The sequence below is a fragment of the Drosophila melanogaster genome, chromosome X (genome assembly GCF_000001215.4).
Source record: "Drosophila melanogaster chromosome X".
Classification (NCBI taxonomy): Eukaryota; Metazoa; Arthropoda; class Insecta; order Diptera; family Drosophilidae; genus Drosophila; species Drosophila melanogaster.
Genome location: NC_004354.4, coordinates 16,805,949 through 16,826,666, shown reverse-complemented (window position 1 = coordinate 16,826,666; position 20,718 = coordinate 16,805,949). Strand labels below are relative to the sequence as shown.

At 41.1% G+C, this 20,718-nt stretch overlaps 2 protein-coding genes, 1 long non-coding RNA gene and 1 other non-coding gene across 9 annotated transcripts; 2 read left to right on the top strand and 2 right to left on the bottom strand.

Moving 5' to 3' along the window:
* Positions 1-172: 172 nt before the first annotated feature.
* On the bottom strand, positions 173-14,968 carry CG4829 (uncharacterized protein). Of its 6 annotated transcripts, none has more exons than NM_167550.2 (7): positions 14,606-14,968; positions 3,895-4,110; positions 3,461-3,564; positions 2,549-3,080; positions 1,895-2,308; positions 1,104-1,745; positions 173-1,030 (listed from the first exon to the last, which is right to left on the bottom strand). In NM_167550.2, exons 1-7 carry the CDS (start codon positions 14,662-14,664, stop codon positions 529-531), a joined length of 2,469 nt encoding a protein of 822 aa, NP_728030.2. In that variant the 5' UTR covers positions 14,665-14,968; the 3' UTR covers positions 173-528. The 6 variants fall into 6 exon arrangements, with proteins under 6 accessions (NP_728030.2, NP_001097005.1, NP_001259628.1 ...); NM_001103535.2 differs by having other exon boundaries at positions 2,549-2,810; NM_001272699.1 differs by lacking the exon at positions 14,606-14,968 and adding an exon at positions 9,533-9,788 and having other exon boundaries at positions 2,549-3,152.
* On the top strand, positions 10,722-11,172 carry lncRNA:CR44129 (long non-coding RNA:CR44129). The gene is made up of 2 exons (NR_073658.1): positions 10,722-10,924; positions 11,055-11,172. It is a non-coding gene; the product is annotated as a long non-coding RNA:CR44129 (long non-coding RNA).
* Positions 14,969-17,436: 2,468 nt separating the features above from the next.
* Positions 17,437-20,620, top strand: asRNA:CR44053 (antisense RNA:CR44053). The gene is made up of 3 exons (NR_073657.1): positions 17,437-17,510; positions 17,891-20,059; positions 20,115-20,620.
* ppk28 (pickpocket 28) lies at positions 18,152-20,599 on the bottom strand. Its single transcript, NM_132941.3, has 4 exons — positions 20,167-20,599; positions 19,367-20,033; positions 18,710-19,304; positions 18,152-18,646 (listed from the first exon to the last, which is right to left on the bottom strand). Exons 1-4 carry the CDS (start codon positions 20,358-20,360, stop codon positions 18,282-18,284), a joined length of 1,821 nt encoding a protein of 606 aa, NP_573169.2. The 5' UTR covers positions 20,361-20,599; the 3' UTR covers positions 18,152-18,281.
* Positions 20,621-20,718: the final 98 nt, after the last annotated feature.

Sequence of the window (20,718 nt, the reverse complement as noted above, 5' to 3'; positions counted from 1 at the left end):
CGCATCTTTTGGGGGGCTTTCGAAAAATACTGCCCCAAAATCATGGCATTGCATAAATTAGAACTCATCCGGTTATTCTCAATGGATAATTAACCAGTTAAGATAATGGTTATGTGAAATTCCATTCGAAAGTTATTGAAACCTGGTGTCATGATTCAAGATTTGGATTCTTGGTTTTTGTTCGTTTTTATTTTTATTGTATAAGGTAGTAGTTAGGTAGTAGCATATAAATTTATATAACGTACGATATACATAGTATGTAAAAAAGACATAGCTAGCTTAAATACTTTCACTTGATGCGATCGATCTGTTTTACCACTCTCTAAACCAGATCTGCCCATTTATACTCTCTTGTTCCATGGAAATTGCTCTCATTTTCGGGCAGTTCTACTCTAATCTCAATGCAATGTTTCCGTGCGTGTGTGTGTTTTTTGTGTGTGTGACGTATGCGTGTATGAGTGAGTGGGTGGATGGGTGGATGGTTGGTTGGTTGATTGGTTGGTTGGGTGACCTCCTAAACTCTTCACCCTAGAAACCTGCAACTCCGCCGCGTTTACGATAATCGGCATTCGCATAGATCGCTGTGGCATTTCTCGATATGGCCGTGACCACAGATCCAGTTTTCACGGAAATGGACTTCAACTTGTGTCCCCGTTTGGTCAGCAATTGGAGCAGGGATTCCGTGAAGCCATCCTCCTCGTACTCCAGGACATCGGGCATCAGTTGATGGTAGAAGCGCGGTGCATCAACCGCCTGGCGTAGATCCTTGCCGAACCACAAAACATTGGCGGCCACCTCAACCACGGCCGGAATGATCTTGCTGCCTCCAGCTGCTCCGATGACCATCTTCATGTTGCCATCCTTATCGGCCAGAAGGATCGGTGATTGCGAGGACATCGCCCGCTTGTGGGCCTCAATTTTATTCGACTGCGACTGGGGCAATGCGAAAATGTTATTCTTCACCGCAAAATCGTTCATTCCATTGTTGAGAACAATACCCGTACGGGGTCCAATTAATCCGGAGCCAAAGCTGATGGATAAATATTGAATGGATTAATCCAGATTATTTTTAAACCTCACGGAGGCTAACAATGGATACTCACTAGGAATTGATGGAGCTGGTCACTGAGACGGCATCACCGTTGGGCGCCAAGACAACCAAATTCGAAGTACCATCCAGATCCTCGATGGCGGCGAAGTTGGCTCCATACGCCTGGGCATCGGGCAGCACGTGGGAATCATTGATCTTGGCCCGGTTCTGATCGCCAAAGTCCGGACTATTCAGCCGGCTAACCAGCTCTCGTGCATCGATGAAATGCATATCGCCCAATTCTGGACGCTGGGCAAAGGCGAACTTCATGGCTTCGGCAAATCGATGAATGGTACGCGCCTTCAGCTCCTCCGTGGACAGATCCTGTGCCGTGAAGTTATAGCCCTGCAGTATGGCCAGGACGTGAGCCACCACCGAACCGGAACTGACCGGCGGCACCACATACAAGGTGTCGTCACCCAAGTCCATGGTGATGGAGTTGATTACATCGGCCTCGTACGACTCCAGATCATCGGCCAAAATAATACTGCCCATGTCCTGCAGATCCTCCGCCAGCAACTTGGCTATCGTTCCATTGTACATGTCCATGGGTCCATTCTCGGCCAGAAGTTTGTAGGTCTTGCAGAGATTTTTGGGCGGCTTAACTACAGTTCCGGCGACATGGGGCTTGCCAGTTTCCGCATTCAAATAGATTCTGTAAAGAATCATACGCTTAGAATCGAGTTCTATTCACAAAAGTATGAGTTTGAAATTGCTTGAAAAGCTGCTGAAAAGTGCACTCAGAGAAATGGGGCGTTCTTTTAGACACTTTTAGAGCACTTTTCAAGCTTTTCGACAATTTACTGGTACTGCTCGTGCTCCTTGATGTACGGCAAAGCTATATCCAGTGCCCGTTCCATGTGCTGCGACACATGGTATCCCTTCTCGCAGAGCTCCAGCGATGGCGCCACCAGTTCCGCCCACGGCAGCTGTCCGAACTTCTGATGCGCAACATGGTAGCCCATCACCTCGCCGGGCACAGCGATGCTCAGCGGTCCCTTGTCGGAATTCTCCGGCTGCTGGGCAAACATGTCCTCGGTGGCCTCGTAGGGCGCCACCTCGCGGGCATCGATGGCGGTGGCGTGGCGCTCCTTTCGGTTATAGACGTTCATCAGGTGACCACCACCGATGCCCATGCTCTGCAGGGTCAGCAGTCCGTTGCACAGAAGGGCGGCGATCGCTGCGTCCACCGCGCTGCCATTCTTCTGCAGGATGCCGCTAATAATAATAATATTCAATTAATATTTAATATTTAATGTCACTGCTGTCTTTCTGTTAGGTGATCCAAAAATTGTATAACGCTTCTTATTGTGTTAGTAATAATCCTAAAATGAAATTTTGATGACCTCGATCGTTTGGGCAAAAGGTGGCTCATTCCCATATTCCTCTACCTTCACTATTCGATCTAAATTCTTTTTAAATTCTAAATTTAAAGCCCATAGAACTGCATATAGTTACCTGCCGATCTTGCTGCACTCAAGGTTATCGGAACTCACGGCTCCATGTTGGTAGACCCCCAGGATCGAGTTGTACTGTTCGCTGGTATCGATCTTGATCTGATCCGCTAGCCAGGTGGGTGGTGCCGCTGTCGTTGCCGCCGTGGAGGCGGCCACATTGGGCAAGACGTCGTCCGATGGCGTGGTCGCTGTGCTCGTGATTCCCAGATTGAGATTGCCAATGTTGTCCGTTTCCGTTTCCGGTTCCTGTTGCTGCTCATCATCTGTTAAATGAAATGTTTTAGGTGTGGGGCTGGGATTGCTATCTGTTCTGCTAGTGGTTGTTGTTCTGGTTGCTGTTGTTGTTGTTGTTGCTGTTGGTGGTTGTTGTGTTGCACTTGTTGCTATTGTTGTTGTGCTGGTGCTTATTGTTGTTGCTAATCCTGATGGTGCAATTGTTGTTATGGTTGCCTCTGTGCTTATTGTTGTTGGTGTTGCTGTCGTTGTTGTTGCGGTTGTTGTGTTGTTTCTATTTGGCGTCGATTTAGGCCAGTCTTCGTTGTTGTTGTTGTTGTTTAGTGAGTTGGGGTGTAAAGTTTTTGGTTGGGGTTTTGTTCATGTGAATACTTTTTGGTGCCACAATAGAAGAAATTATTTTGAACTAGATTAAATGCCAGGTGCTTGGTTAAGATGAATCGAAAGCATGCAGAAAATAAGCGAAGTTTTGTTCTATTTTTTGACAGTTTGACTAAATTCGGTCTTTAAAAAACGGTCCCAAAGTCTGTCTGTTCGTATATATGTACAATACACAATACACATCTACACATACAATATCTATGTGAATCGAGTTTCGGTATTAGTTTGCAGTGGGTGAGTGAATTGTTAGCTGGATGTAGTTGGCTATTGTACCTTTAACCCGATTTCCCATACTCACCACTGAAACACAGGCTAATTATCACGTAGCTGATCAGGGCAATGCCGATAAAGCAGATTAGCACGATGGTTAGCTTCTTCATCCAGGCCAAAACTTTCACGCGCCTGCAAAAATCCAAATGAAATTCTCATATTAAGATACTAAGCCCAATGATAATAAAAATTAGTTAAAATCTCTGTGCCCTTAAAAATTAATTTTTAAATAACTTGGAAAGCTGTAGTCCTTGCCGCATCCTTGAACTTCTGTTTATAGAACAGAAATGTATCTGCAAATTGTCCGAAACAAGAATTTACTATTCGCCTACTATTGCAGTTGGCTCAATCCAATAAATGCGATTTCTATGTAAGCCACTTCCTCTCCGCATCGCAATCATAAAACTCGCCAAGGACATTTCGAACCTAAATGCTATTGTTAATGCTCCTTTTTATGCTCACATCTGTTCGCGACGCGCCTCCTCGGCGGCGGCAGTGTCCTGCATGAGTTCGCCGCCATTCTTCTCCTCGTCGGAGTCCAATCCGCCGGCGGACTTCAGGGGTATCTTGTTCATGGCATCCTCGTTGCTGTGGTGCACCATCTTGTGGGCATCCGCTGCTGCACTTGCTCCGGCTCCTGTTCCCGTTCCCGCCGATCCCGCTGGGATTGTGATGGAGCTGTAGTTGGCAAAAAAAAACGAAAAAAAACGGTCGAAAATAAGTTGTAAACAAATGCAACAGTTTTTGATATCCTCGGCGCTCGAAAATATGCAACAGTTTTCGCCAGCAGCTTTCAGCAGCAACTGAAACTGAAAATGAATGCGGCCCAAGCACCGACAATCTCAAGCGATTCTCATTGAACGACAAGTACAGTGGAGTCTCCATAAATTTGCTTAAGCTTGTGCACAGAAAATGAGGTATAAAAACCACTTTATAATCTTTAATATTTATAAAACCACAAATATCTTTTCATATTATAAAGATATTGATCATTTGGTTTAATTTGGCATCCGTTAGCTTTTAAGTTCGACTTAGCGAAACTCCACTGTCACAGCTCGAACAACAACTATATCGCTGTCGTCATCGCCAACTTTGATGGCAGGATGTGGCTTGTGTGCTCGGCTACCCGACACCGTTCACCACCCGCCGCCCAACGCCCACCGCCCCCAAGTTCCTTGTGTGGGCGTGTCCCGTATAAAAATGGGTCAGACAAGCGACGACGTCGACAGCGACGCCGACCGAGTCGGTAGCAGTGGGAAATGCATTTTCCTCAATCGAGCAAGTGGATTTCCTTTTGTTGTTTCGACCATAACCATAATTGAATGTTGTGATTGTGAGCTCGCGTGGTCGGCGGGATTTTGTGGGCGGAAATGGGGTGGTGTTGGGTTAAGTCATTGCTCGCGGGAATTGGGTTAATTGCTGCCAGCAATGAGAAACGGGAAAAATAAAAAATTTAAAACATATCCAACGGACAGGGCAGCACCTCTTGCACCGCGGACCTGACCTGGGCTACATTTGTAATTGTTGACGTCGCCACTTGCACTCGCACAACAACACCCACCACCCTCCCTTTTAACCCATGAAACAACAAGCAGCTAGGCCCCCCCTTAACCCAGCACGCAGTGATGACGACACTTGCTGAAGAGGAAAAGCCCCTCGTAAAACAGGGTGCTCAAAAAGTAGACACACTCAAATACAGGCGGTGAGTTAATCGTGCTTGATAGCAGTTTAAAGTTTTAAGGGGCTACACCGAGAAAAATTGGTGTTATATAAGTTACCATTACTTTTATATACATTTTCACATAGCATTACAATTTTGGCTTAGGTCCCAAAGTAAAATTTAAAAAAATATGAAAAAATATTTGTGCTTAAAAAAATATGAAGTTACTAACTGGCAAATCACCGAGACATTTGCAATATTTTCTGCGATTTTCATTCAATTTATCCAAGTACCACTGTACATCGTTTAGAGTTCTGCCTGAAATGAATGGCCCTATGCGTTGTGTGCACTTTTTAATATTGCCCATTTTTTCTTTTCTGGTTAATAATACTCTTTGCTGCTGCCTTCTTTGCGCTGCCTGGCGGGCAGGCATTCGCGCTATTTTTGGGTCAACTGCATTTAATTTCGTTTCGTTTTCGTTAAATGGTCGGTGGGCCGAAAGAACAAGCCACAATTATGAGGCATTCGGAATGCAATTGGGGTTTACGATCCACTTGTTCCTGGCTGCGCCCACGAAAAATGGCACAGGGAAACCAAAATAGAGTTCGTCGTGCCATGACCATAGCAAATTAAATACAAATACCCACAAATAGTTCCCTATTCTGCTTCACTTTAATTGATTGCTATTTGCACTTAGCGGTTCGCAGGAACCGAACGACAGGTGGCGTGTTGGTGGTGGTCATTAGGCAAAGGATAATTACTCAATTGCAACTTTGTTTGGCAAATGCTTCGCGGCAATCATTACCAAAGCTAAATAACTTATACTTCAATTAAGTTAAATTACTTTGTAATATACAAATGTGAATAACTTCAAAATTGTTAGGCTTTCGCTCGACGCAACATTACACATTTATTCAATAACGTTTAATTTTCACCATTCGTCAATTTAAATTCTGTCAACTTCATTTTCACATTACAATTCTTAGTTTTGGCGCTTGCGCAGCGCCTGCAAACCAAATTAACTGCCAGCTAACTAATATGAAATCGCAATTGGAATTGGCTGTCATTATGCCTACGTGTGAAGATTAAACAATTAGCAATAATTTCAAAAATTCGATAAGAAATCGCTTAAATTATGGCTATTGGATAGTTTCTTCGTTTGGGTAAGTACTTTTAAAGGGAAGTGACCGACAAGCAATATTAATAATAAGTACACCCATGTCCAAATACATGGCTACATGTGTTTCAGACATGCGAGTGTGCAATATTTTAATTACTCATTATATTTACAAGACAAAGGAATGCGAAAATCATAGCTTGGCTTTCATCTTTAGCCGACTTCTTATCAAAGGGATAGATAAACTTAATAAAAGAGGAAATATGGAGTACATGGGAAAGCTGAAAGATATGGGCTAGTTAGTACAGAGAAATATTTACAATTACAGACATACTAAACACTTATGTTTTTCCTTTTAACTAACTACAATATTTAACCCAAAAGCTAAACATATGCTATTTCGAATAGATTTCCACACAAAATACTTGATTATTGTTTGTATTTCAAGAGGGCAAGGGCAGATGGCCATAGATCATGGTTGATCGGGCATGCCCAAGCCCAATCAAATGGCGGCACCAATCCAATTTGCATTTCGGATGCCAAACGAATCGATTCGTTGGGCAATTAAATCAACAATTTGACAAAAACAAATACAATTAAAATGCACGAAGACCGGCGCAAATAAATCAAAACTTTCCAAGGGGCCAATACTGGGCATAATTTAGCTTCGAGTGACGAACGCCTTCGCGAGATACTTAAAAATTTTCCAAATTGCAATGCGTCAAAGTTTGTTATGTCCCAAAGTTGGCCAAAATGACGAATCTTTTGAGTTTTTTGCGCCCAGAGACCCCAAAGTGGCCCCATTCCCAGCTTTACGAGGAGTCGGTCGGCTGAGAGCTATTTTTACTGTATTTTGTTCGCAGCTACTCAAAAAAACATCTTTCGAAATCGAATGGCCGGGAGAATTATGAAAATGGTATGCCTCAACGCGAATTTCATAGATCTAAAACAACCATAAAGTTCGGGAATCTTAAAAGGAAGTATTCAAATGACAAACTTACATAAAATAACAAATATTGCTTATAAGTTTTATAACAAGGCATATCGTAAAAGAAACGATTTTTCAAAATTGAATATATTTTGAAATAAAATTTAAATGTAAATGTTTATTAGAACATTTATTGTATTTTTAGCTAAAGAAGTTTACTTAAGCCATACGTATTACCATTTTTAAGTTCTTCATAAGTAATTATATTATTAATTATATTTATTTTCTTTTTCTAGCTTTCCGGATAGTAATACATATATAGTAAATATTCTCAGGACTTGCACGCATCTCGTATTAAGTCATTGTTATGTACATATTTAGTATTATTTGCCTAACCCTTTCAGCACAAAGATGCTCAATTCAAAACCCAGACGAGATAATGAAAAGAAAGGGACTCGCCATAGATCAACTAGAACAAAGATCTGTCATTCACGGATTTTGACACATTCGCCGCACTGGCGCACTCGCATTTTTCAAACCAAATTGGTGACAGTGCAAATTGATCTCGCCCAAAGTTCAGGGACACTGGCCACCAGATAAGTAGCGCAATCCCAATGCGGGTGCACATTGTGTACTATATACATAGTATATGTAGTATGATGTGTTGAGTGGCATCTGGGTGTTGTGTAGTAGATAGACACCCAGATCCAGATATTAGCTGGCATGGCCTTTTCTTCAGAGCTCTGATTTTGTTCTTCTCTACTCGTTCGTTCGGTTGATTAAGTTGTCAGCAATCAGCTGAAGGCACCGAAACGAGACGACGTTTAGCGTCGATTACTGTTAGACTAAGTGGCCCGATCCCAGATCTGGATCTGTTGAGCCAACAATTGAGCGCTCTCTTGGGAATTAGCTTGATAAAAAAAAAAAAAAAAACCAACCCACCAAATAGCAACAAACCAAACAAACATCGTACTTGGACTAAAGAAATAGAAAAGATGATGGAAAATGATGGAAAAAAATGAAAAATACTGGAAAATGGGAAGGAGAGTGTGCCGGCGAGTTCATGCGGGATCAAAAGATAAGCCGAAAACAAAGGGAGCCTGAACTCGACCTATCGCAGTTGTGGTGATATTCTTGTGTGTGTTTTCCCGCCCATTATCTTTATTGTGGCCACTGGGCCCAGAAGTGAAGGTCAGGGTTCCGAAAGCCAATAAAAAAATTAAGGGGTTGTGATTGCCAAAAATAGACTAGACATGACATGTCAAACTAATCCCCAACCAAGCGTATTATATTTAATTCACTCACATTCATATTGAGTTACGACCAGTACCTATGATTCGCTGGAAATATTATTGCAGCTGCGTCATGATGGCCAATAAACTTCTGCTGCTAAAGCGGAGTTCATTCAAATGCGATAAAATAATGGCAGAAAAATCCACTTGCGTATTCATTTCCTCTCTTGGCGGTCATATCAACATTATTATTAGTTCTTGTGGATTTCTTTCTTGCTCCTTCCGCTTTCACTTATCATATCATTTGTTCTAATGACTCTTTCATTGATAAAAGCAAACTCTTAGTTTTATTGCTTAGAAAAATTGTTTAAAAATGAGAACTACACGCATTTAAAAGCATTTTAAAAATTGCTTTAAAGCAATGTGATATATGGGAAAAGTATATAGCAACCCCTTTCCTATTTTCCACCCCATGAATTATTTAAATTTTCATGCCATTCTTTGACTGATTTATGGAAATGCTGTGCAATGGATATGGATATCCATGAATTTTAGCTCGAAAACTTTTGGCATTTCGGGAATTCGACAAGTTATCATCGATTTACAAATTTTTCGAATATTTGTAACAACAATATTTCTCCGGAATCCAATGACCTTCAGCAAGAAAAAGAGTGCATTTTCAACAAGTGTTTGCTTTTCTTTTTCTTTTTTTTTTCTTTGTTAATATTGTTAAATTTTTTTCATTTTGGCGCATTTGGCGGCATTTTCGGCGTCTGGCATTTATTTGGCCGACGCCTTTGTTTCGCTTCTGTTTTCGGTTATTTTTAAATATAATAATTGCAAAATGAAACGAAAAAGACACGCTGTGTTTTTTTTTTTTTTTTTTTGGCCCTAGACTTGGACTTGGACTTGTTGCTGCCAACGTATTTTTTATAAATACACATATACATATATCTCCTTCTATATTTTTTCAGCTCTGTGGTGGACAGTTTAATTTCAGGTGGGCGAACCTGGCGAATGCCGGCCCAGCATTAAACAAAAAAAAAAATGAAGAAACAAGAAACATACAACAAAAATAAGACACATTTTGATTTAACGATCCTGATACGCACACGCACCACAACAACAACAAAATGGAATAAAAAAAATTATGTTTTTGTCACCTTTTTTTTATAATTTAAATCGTGTAACTTTTTCGAAAACGCGCGCGCTTTTTTTTTTTTTTGATTTATACTCAAAAAATTGCGGAGTTGAGTAACGAATGCACGCGTAGTATCCTACGCAAATATATACCGCAGCTATATATAACTGTGTGGGAATTCTATAATTTTCAATTATATATTTAACTTCTTTTTAGCAATATTTTTTAGTCGCGTGTCGCGTCTGCGACGTCGTCTGCGTCTGTTGGTCAACTGAATTAAGAACGGCCGCTAACGATGACGACGACGCTGGCGCAGCGTTTTGCAGCGACGGCGGCAGAGCGAGCGATGCCCATCTGGCTTGATTCCCGACAATTGCACTCACAGTTGTGAGTTTGTAGTACTAGCAAAACTGCCTTTTGAAGGTAATCAAAACTGATAAGGAATTTATTCTATAGTAACAAATGCACAAAACTTTGGAAACACCTAATTACTTAAGATTTTAATTATTTAAGCAAACATATTTTAGTGCGAGAGCTAAGTCATTGCAGATGATCAGCTTATGTTAAAATGTCTGTAGAGGCTAAGCAACCAAAAGCAATTCTTTAAGTAAATAACAAATTCATTAAACAGCTCAAATATTATACAAAAAATAACATGTTTTTAAACATATATTTACATGCATTCATATTTATATCCCTTCCCATAAATCTCATATTTAAAATTAAATATACATTTAGGTATTAATTAAATTGTATTTTGAATTATAGTATCTTTTTTATAAATAGTTTAATAGTTGAAATTATTTAATGGCATAAAATGTTAGCCATCTCTGACTGCGACTGCTTTTCGTCTAGCCGAGTGGGCAGCGAAGTTGCGTCGCTGCCGCAGCGCAGCTGCTGTTGCGCTCTTATTGTATTTTTGTTTCATACTATATTTTATTTTATTTTATTTTTTTTTTTTTATTTATTTAGTTTTTGTTCCACGCTGCATTGCAAATTGTTGCTGGCGGTGCGGAAATCACAAAAAATTAGACGACCCCGATGGACATAGAGCTGCCGTGATTGCCATCATTCTGGATGCTAGGCTCTGCGGGTTCTGGTTGGCTTTCGGTTATAGTTGTATCATTTCAGTGGTTGCCGGGGGGCGTGGCCAGTGGCCACCACCCACCCGGCGGCGAGCCATTAAGAGCAATTTGTTGACAGTGACACACAAAAATGGACACACAAAGCGACGCGAGGCGACAAAACAGGCTCAACCAAACAAACAAACCAAACAAGCAACCGAGCCAAGCTAACACAAAAAAAAAAAAAAAATAGCGAAATAAAATAGTAATGATAATATGGAGGGAAAATCGGAAAATGTGAGACAATCCAGTGACATCATCAAATCACTTTAATTGCAATCGCCGCCAAGGTTGGTAAATTGTGTAAGGATAAGCGTCGTTCTTATATTTATGAACCTCATTTATTTTACTTTGATTTATTTCCCATTTCCTGACAATGTGCCTCCTTCAACTGTTTCTAATCTAATTTTCTATCTTCAGCGACCTTTGAGTATCTTTTGGATGTGTGCTTCTGAAACGCAAGTGAAATTGGCAGCGCTTTATATTGGAACAGGTGAAATAAGATATTGGTAAGCAAGTTAGCGTGCAGTCACAGCAGCGGGCAAGCACTTAATATATATTTAAGGGAAATACGTTAAAAATGTTATGCCTAATAAAGGGAAATACAAAAAAATATATATATTTAGTTGTACAATTTTTGTTTCAACGTCGGGGAACTTACATTTTTTGAATACTTTTCTATTAAATAAAAAGTCAATAAAATAAAAGTAAGTTATGTAAGACTACTAAAAATGTCGATATATATTTTGAAAAATATATACATACATATGTCCACGATAGCCTAGCACCCGATCTAATGACTTGACCGCGACTGTGGTCCGATGTGCGTGTTCCCTGGAGTGGTCATCGTTTGGCCATCATCTCCGCACATCCGCTGAGCATCCGAGCAGTTTTGTTTTTGTACTATTTTGTGGGGCCACGCAGATTTCCGCTGCAGTTTGACATTTGCAGTTGTCTGCCGGTGATAAGAGCTGCGCAGCGGACAAAAGGCAACGCCAAACGCCACAAGGAGGATGATGATCATGGAAGCATGTCAATTGCACCAGAGATACAAAGATACTGAGATACATACGTATGTATGTATGTAGATGGCTGGCGAAAACACTACTTATTTATTTATACATGCGCGATGTCGTGCTGCTAAAGCGTGCAATTTGCCACAGTCGCCATAGTGAACAGTATACAATATACTATATACTATAAACTATAAACTATATAGTGGCTGGATCCAGAGGCAAATCAAAGGCAACAGCAGACGACAAATGGCGAACAAAAAAGAGCGCACGGAAAAAATTAAAATGTGTGTCAACAAATTGCACAAATTATCGGCAGTTGAGCGCAGTTTGGGTATACTCGAAAAAATTAATCCACTCATAAGAAGAGCTTAAAGCGTTATTATAAAGTTAATTTTAAGAGGCTTAAAGGCTTAACAAATTGTTTGAAATTGATCTACATTTAACATAATTTTCTCTTTATTGAATTCATTGTATAAATAAATGTATGCCCAGCTATTTCTTTCGGTGTAGCCCAACTTCACTGACCCCCACAACGCATTTTTCCAATGTGTGACAACAAACAAAGATATGACCTTAATCTGATCACCTCTAAATTGGCATGCTATGATAATTTACCCTAAATGCATGGCATGCACGCTGACCGAAGAGGAGGAGCGATTTGGGGGAGGCTTCACTGTACTTGAAGCGTACGCTCGTGGGCGGAGTGGGCGGCATTGCGTCCATCCACATGACAATGGGCTAATTACAGGGAATCCATCACGCAGACTCATCCCACTGTTTATAAAAAATATAACTCAACACTTGACCCTGCTTTATCTGCCCTTTTTGGTTTCCATTCCATTTTATATGGATTTGCATACCGAATCACAGCTACTGTAAACACAACATTGCGTAGGCTTCTTTTGGAATTGAAAATCGAAATATGTTGGAAATTGGATTTTATGAGAGTATAACTATAAAATCAGAGAGGAAATTGTAGAGATAAATGTATCAGCTTGTTTCCGTTAGAAATCAATCTCAAGTATGCTTGACATAAATAAATAAACATCATCTTTAAAATTCCATAATTATTCTTATCTTACATATCATTCAAAATAATATAGATAAAGTTAGTTATCTAAAAATAATGACTATTGAAATGCTGAATATTCTTTATAAGTATCATCTCTGCATTTGCGATCCCCAGCAAAGCTGCCCATCAATGGTCACAGGCCCAACCCAAAATTAAATAAATGGCTTTTTGCTCGTTGATATTTTTTAGGTGCGAATGCAGTGGAAAATATATATACACATTCATCACATGCAATTTTAATTTTTTTAATTTTTTGTGCGTTGGTTGTTGGCGACGCCGACGCGGTGACGTCACAAACACATTTAACCAGCTAACCTTGGCCCGATCTAAGCTCTCACTCGCACTCGCACTGGAGAAGGGGCGCGGAAATCGAGATTTATATATTTTCTGCATTTCCACTAAATACAGTAAAAAAAAAACAGTAATTACTAACTCACTGTAAGCTAACAAATTGAAAATATAGAATCGAGTGTGTGTAGGAAATGCTTAAAAAAACACAAAATAAGTTTACGCCTTAATAAATTCGAAATAAAATAATAAATAAATAATAATATTGAAAAAAAATATTACCCGTATGCCTCTTGATTTCTTCAAGTGTGTATTTTAAATTGACTTAAGATATGCACATAAGAAATCAAATATTTCTTAAGTTCGTATGAACTCAGTCTATTTGCACTCTGTACTCGATTCGATTATTGTTAGTATATATTTTTCCGAGTGCATATTTGAACTTGTCACTTGTCTGTCTGGAATTCGTGAATTTGGTTTGGTTTGGGCAACAACCTCTGGGCAACCTCTGAGCCGAAAAAAAAAGTGCAGATGGAGATAGAGGCACTTGGCGGCGGGCTCATTAAATGGTCGTGGAAAAATTCCCTTCGGCTACTGGATGTTTTTGTTTTCTTTTTTTTTCAGATTTCTGGTTTTTGAAGTGCCCCACATTGTGTTGCGCTTTCATGTGGCATGCCACGCCCCAATCATCCTGTGAAAACTATTTTCGGTTCGTCTGACACACATCGATGGGCAGGAAAAGCGGAACAAAGTGCAGAGTGGGAAATGAGCAGTGTGAGTAATTGTTTACATTGCGCTTCTTGTGAGCTACTTTACGGCCCAGCATGTGACCACGCCCCCAACCCCCACATATCCACCGATTTTCCTCCCCATTTCCCTGCAAGAGAAAAAAAAACGCGGCACAAGAATTTCACTTGTTGGTTTTTCCGCGCTCCGCATTATCCCTCCTCCTCTTCTGTTTTTTGATGGATTGTTTTGCGGTCCACTGAAATCGACGAAACTTTAAGTTTGAACTAATGGCAACAAAAATATCCGATGGAAGCACTAGTGTACACACAGAAAAATCGGGTGTGGGCCCACCACATATGCACATATTTGGCTGGCATGTAAATGTAAACAACATTGAAGCGATTTGATCTTTGATTACCTTGAATTCACTCAGACATTTTGAAGATACATACGTAAACATTTCCTTTGGGCTACCTTTGAGAGCATATGAAAACATACAAACGTTTGTTTAAGCTGTCTAAGATGTATTTAGTTAGTGGAACATTGGGCAAAACTATATTCAAAACCTTGAAACAATATTTAAATAGTCCAAAAGATTATTGTGCAATTGCTTAATGGCCAAAAAGTTCAAATTATGAATGTATTAATCATCGCAAAAAGGTTTAAGTATTTGCCACCGTTCTATGCGCTTCTCAAAAAGTGTAGATAAGCAAATTCTTATTTAGCATATATTTTGGTATATTTCGATATATTTATTTCGAAATACTTTTCTAGCTTATATTTTGCATGTTTTATAACGACTTTATAGAATTTAAATATATTTTCCAAGACTCTTTCGATCCCAATTTGACCCCAGGTGAACTTACGATTGCAGTGTCGAGAGATTTGTGGCCGAGGCACCTACGCCGCATGCCGTGGAATGCATTTCGCAACTTTTGCCAATTTTATTGTGCTGTCTATGGGATTAGCACCTCCTCTCCAGCTTTTTGATGCCGCCAGCTGGCGATTCAAATCGCTTATGCCAATGCACGCACAGTAAAAAATTTCAACAAAAAAAATAATTATGAACACGGGGCGCGGTGGGATTTCCTTGAATTAAACTTTGGTTGGTTTTCAATTGGAATTATATGATTTGGCAGTTGAATCTAGAATAGATTGAAAGTTGGGTTTACTACTTGGCGCGACAATTTTTGGAGGCGGCGGCGTTCGCGGCGTTCACTTTCCGACTGAATTCTCACTTTCCGCCGGAGATGCCGTCCGGAGATGCGGCCGCTGCGACGCCGGCAGAGGCAGAGTCCGGCCCCATTTCCCATTAACATTACCATCACCATCACCATCGGCATCACCATCCCCATTCCATGCCACCTCATAGCTACGGCCGCAGCTAAATACAGATCCGAATCCAAATCCACCCACGTGGGCCGGCCAATTGTTGCTGCCGTTAGCATAAACATTTAAGCAACCAGCGACAGTGCGCGACAAACATGTAAGGCTAGGAAAATAGCACGAGTGTATACTTTGTTTGGGCTTACATCATCTTATATGTAAATGCTTATTAGAATTTAGCAACTTCGGTTTTAACATTAAAACGACAATAGTAGGCACATGTCTTACAATTTCGCAACGCACTGTCCAAGTAAGATAAATAACCAAAAGGAAATGACTCCCGTTGCCGGTGCTGTTCTCAGTTCTCCGTGTAGGTAAGCGATGCATGTCACTGTTTTATTTAACCACAATTAAACGACCCGAAACATCACAGTGCATAAGAGACCAACGCTGCGTATGAGCAATGTGTCTGGCCATTAATCAGTTTTATTCACAAAGAACTAAGGATGTTCAGAAAGTTCTGCGGGAAGTAGTTTCTTGCATAGCTGGAAATTCTGTACATAATAACACCGACAGCAGATATCCATAACTAATCCAAGATCTGTAATCCATTCCGGCGGATTGTTTTCTTCAATTCCAGGAACCGGCGGGCACATGTTAGTTTGCGGGAATGTCTGTGGTGGCATGAATCCCATGAATCATGGACAGATAAAATATATATCCACCATAAAACTGGAGGCACCAAGCCAACAGCCGGCGAAAGTGAAATGTTCCGAGATAGATATATATACATACATAGTCTGAAACATACGTGGATTATTCGGACCAACCGAATGGCGAAAAGTAGAGTTTATGGGCTTGGCCAAAAAGTAGCGTAGCTAAAGTTTGAAATTAGTGGTCACAAGGGTTGGCTAAAAACATATAGAAAAAAATAGAAAACTTTATACAATCTCTATTTGGAATCGGCAACTCCATGAAAGGCATTCACAAATATTCAATTTAATGTAGCATTTGTAGGATGCACTTGGATATTTTGAGAAAGTCATTGCATCTTAAGGCATCCCCATCCCCATTTTTCCCACTACTTCACTGACTAAGCCCATAAACAATCCGCCACTTGTTTGTTTACAATCCCCATTCGAAAAAGAGGAGGATCCCAAAATCGAAGAATATCGAAAAAAGAGAAATACAACTGGAAATGCAAGCGCTATGTGAGATATTCCATCTGGCCGTGTAATAAAGATCCTCGGCCTGGTGGGATTTACCACAAAAAAAAAACCGAAAAAAAACTTAAAAGAGGCATTTTTTTGAAATAGAATAGAAATGTATTGTTTGGGGGGGAATGTAGCGAAAAAAGGCACTTATGTACTTAGAGCGATGCGAGATGTGAAGTCGAGAACTCGCAGAAACAGACACACTCGACCACTTGACATTGATGGGTGAGAATTCTGAGGAGATCCCACAGAGCATTGGGCATTGAGTGGTGGTGTCACTTGTGGTCTCACCAATCCTCCCCCAAAAGCGGCTCATTAAAATTTGGAAAAGAAAAGCGGCGGTGGAGTGACATCAGCCCTGCGAAATTCTTGCTCGTTTCATGTTCGAATTTCGTTGGCCAAATACAAAAGTTCGCAACGATATTTGGCCAATACCAAAATTGTCTCTCAATTAAGTTTCAATTGACACACAATGCGGCCAAAGCAAAACAAGGGCAATACGATGGCTAAAACCAACTCTGAATGCCCTGTAAACAAAATATATGCTTTGCATTATTTTTATATTTAAATATTTTGCACGAGTAACTAACATATTCAACTTAAGCTATGACTTAAAGTTATGTATAAAAGGTATTGTATTTTTTTATTTATTAAGCTTAGAGAAACTTTAAGTTTGAACTAATGGCAACAAAAATATCCGATGGAAGCACTAGTGTACACACAGAAAAATCGGGTGTGGGCCCACCACATATGCACATATTTGGCTGGCATGTAAATGTAAAAACATTGAAGCGATTTGATCTTTGATTACCTTGAATTCACTCAGACATTTTGAAGATACATACGTAAACATTTCCTTTGGGCTACCTTTGAGAGCATATGAAAATATGAAAATACAAACGATTGTTTACGCTGCCTAAGATGTATTTAGTTAGTGGAACTCTGGGCAAAACTATATTCAAAACCTTGAAACAATATTTAAATAGTCCAAAAGATTATTGTGCAATTGCTTAATGGCCAAAAACAATCGAATTATGAATGTATTTAATCATCGCAAAAAGGTTTGAGTATTTGCCACCGTTCTATGCGCTTCTCAAAAAGTGTATATAAGCAAACTCTTATTTAGCATATATTTTGGTATATTTCGATATATTTATTTCGAAATACTTTTCTAGCTTATATTTTGCCAGTTTTATAACGACTTTATAAAATTTAAATATATTTTTAAAAGGTATTGTATTTTTTTGTTTATTAAGCTTAGAGTACGCACTTTAATATACATACAATATATATAAAAATCCATGAATATATGTATTGAAAATTTTTTTTTAAATTTATTTTATAACCAAGCGTTATTTCCTTTACACTTTGTAAGGGCAGCGGGAGAAACTGAGTTGGGTATCAATTAAAATTGAAGTCGCGTGGCGATTAGCGCCATTAGCCGATATCCGCAATCGCAGAGGGCGCAGTCCGAATTTCCGGCGCAGCCCCTTTTTCTACCTGCCTACACGCAGCGAAAATGTGGGTAATTCCTATAAGTGTGCCCTCAATATGAACTCGACTTTCTTTCGAAAACCTTAATATCTTATTGCAAACTATATTTTTTTTCAGTGTCAACTGAGGTCATTTTACCCGTGGATTCAGCGTTCGTTGCCCTTTATTTTTTGTTGTCTTTGCCGTGGATTTATTTATTGTTGTACTGTTTTCTGGGCCATAAACATTCGACTATGCAAGAAGCACAATAAATAAGAACATGAGAAACGTGGCTACAGAAAGAGAAATTCCAGTCACTTGGGGTATTTCCATTTTTGAATATTACATTTTCTGTGCCATTGTATTCTTTAGTTTTGAATAAGTTTTTTTTTATTGTATCGCAACAACATTTGCTCTTTAATAATTTTCAAAGATAAAGCAATTTCATTGCTTCCAGGTGATTTTCTTTTTAGTTTTTAGTATAGTGAACGGGTGTTTTTCCCAGTGTATACAGCTTCTACACATAAATTTAGTCCAGGTAGGGATAGGTGGGCAGTTCCTCATCCGCCCGATCCACTACTGGCCGCACTTGCAGCGTCCGCCAAAGTTTCCGCTTGCATGTCTCCGGCTTGTCCAGTTTCCCGCGGAACTTTTGCAGATCACTGTACGCCGGCGGCGGCGGATTCCGGAGGAGACCACCTCGATTGCGACGCAGTGCTCTGCGCACGGGCATCCTGATCGGCGTCAGCCAGCTCAGCTGCTCCAGGCGGCGTTTGTGGCGCTGCCGGAGTGTTCGCGAGGCGCAGTACGGACGGACGGTGATGTAGAAGAAGATCTCGATCACCGAAAAAATGCTGAAGCCCATGAAAAGTCCCAAAAGGCCGCCCGTATTAGCTGGAAATTTAAAAGATAAGATATAATTAAGATTAGTTACATTTCTTAGTTTTGAACTCTTACACAAGAATTCGGTAAAGCCAAACATCTCGGACTTGGTGGTGCTGCGAAATATGTTGGTCATGTAGTAGAAGTGCAATATCGAAATCTCGCTGGCATTGCTATATGGCCCGTGGAAGATATATTCGGGTAGATTCTCGCCGGCCTGAAATCGTGGATCCGAAACGATCGAAGCCGTTGAAAGTGTGGCCCTGTATGTTAGCTCGAAGCAACCCGGCCAGCAGTTCTCGCAGGACAGATTCGTCAGCGATGACTCAATCTCGGTTTGCACCCGATCCGTGCACTGATTATCGTTGGGTCCGCACACCCTGGCCAACGGATCGATCCGGGGCAGATAGTACAGCACACAGCTGCACTCGCGTAGCAGCAACTTCGCCTCGCATTCCAGCTCGCAGTTCTTACGCGAATATGTCCGATAGTAGGCCAGGTCATTCTCATCGGAGAAGAGGCAGCGACGCACCGATTTCTTAATTGACCGTATCGTGGGCAGGGCATCCTCATAGACTGGTTCGATGGGTATCCGTGCCTCGCGTCCCGCGGTCACAACGAAGCCATAGTTGCTCACTTTTGGCAGCTCGGCGGGATTGTGCACAAGAACCTTCAAAGCGGATTTATACAATCAGTAGAAGTATATAGTTGACTAAATACCATGCATCCCACCTTGAAACCAACACTCATCGACTTGGTGCAGTAATACTCCGCTATGGAGGCGTTCAGCACGACGGTGAGACCCATGCGGATGCCCGTGCCCCCCGAGGTGCGCGGAAAGTAGAACTCCGGCAAATTGCGGGCATAACCCTTCTCTGGTGTCCAATCGATGAGCTCATAACGGGTATTCGGATGAGCCGTCTCCAGCCGCACATCGTCACTGTAGTTCCGTATAAGATACGACGGATGCAGGGCATTGAAGTTGCAGCACAGCCCATCGTCCGTCAGTATGGAGGTGAAGAGCCAGGAGCAGTCCTCCTCGCGCGATCCGAAGCTGCAGTACAGGAGCATTTTCTCGCACGGCTGGGCCACGTCCACCAGGATCGCCTTGAAGTACTTCCAGGTGCCGATGTACGAGATGGTCGTGTCCCCGCCCTGGTCACACAGACCCATCAGCAGCGAGAAATTCGTGCTGGTCCGTCCAATGCGATCCACTTTGCTTAGCAGCGCCTGGTTGAGATTACAGATCGTGATCGCCGGAAATGGCATGTTGCTGGTCAGCTTTTGCTTGGCACTGGTCGAAATGATTATGGGCGAAGCACTCCACTTTACGTACACGTTGGATATGAAGAACACGGAAAGGATCACCACCAGCACAAAGGCAAGACCAAAAAAGATGCTGAAAGGCGATATAAAATATGAATTGTAAGTTCGTGGCATTGCTCGTACTTGTCTATATATAAAGTAATGCCTCTTTTAGTGTCCGCGATCTCTGCGATAGGCTGATCGATTCGGCTACCTTGCTTACGTACCGTTCCGGAATGGTGATGCTCTCTTCGGCGATGTACTTTAATCCATGGAGGGTGCTGTTCTTGAGATAGTAGACCACACTCCTCTTAATGGCCGCCCTGCTACAGATGGTATTCTCATCGTCATCCGACTCGGAGTCCTTTTTGCACCCGGAGGAGCCACTTTGGCGCCGCCTGCTTTCCGTCAACGTCCTCATAATGCACTACGTCCGCACTTCTTTGAATCTCCGCTATTTATAGGTCACTTTCTGACTGCACTTTTAGGTGCAATTCCATGGCGGTCATCAGCTTTAATCATATTGAACCAAGGCAAACACGGTCGTCCATTTGCAGTGATAACTGCCAAATTGATTTTAGCCACCCCCTTGCCATCCTCCACGTATTTTGAAAATCAAGTGGATGGCCAGAAAATATGATTACATCGTGGCAAATAAACTTTACACCTGAAAGTAAACATAGATACACGCACGCTTTTCAATAAAGATATTCTAGATATTGTAATACACACAGGTATTGAAAGGGATTTATTTAAGCAGCAGCTTTGTACTAAAAGCA

What these genes read in the sequence shown, in the direction of transcription:
- ppk28 (NM_132941.3), bottom strand. Translation starts at nt 20,360, where the DNA reads ATGAGGACGTTGACGGAAAGCAGGCGGCGCCAAAGTGGCTCCTCCGGG. An exon ending in AGCATCACCATTCCGGAACG is followed by an intron (nt 20,034 to 20,166) that starts GTACGTAAGCAA and finishes ATCGCCTTTCAG; the next exon opens with CATCTTTTTTGGTCTTGCCT. An exon ending in CGATGAGTGTTGGTTTCAAG is followed by an intron (nt 19,305 to 19,366) that starts GTGGGATGCATG and finishes TCCGCTTTGAAG; the next exon opens with GTTCTTGTGCACAATCCCGC.
- CG4829 (NM_167550.2), bottom strand. Translation starts at nt 14,664, where the DNA reads ATGCATTCCACGGCATGCGGCGTAGGTGCCTCGGCCACAAATCTCTCG. An exon ending in AATCTCTCGACACTGCAATC is followed by an intron (nt 4,111 to 14,605) that starts GTAAGTTCACCT and finishes TGCCAACTACAG; the next exon opens with CTCCATCACAATCCCAGCGG. An exon ending in AATTAGCCTGTGTTTCAGTG is followed by an intron (nt 3,081 to 3,460) that starts GTGAGTATGGGA and finishes ACAACAACGAAG; the next exon opens with ACTGGCCTAAATCGACGCCA.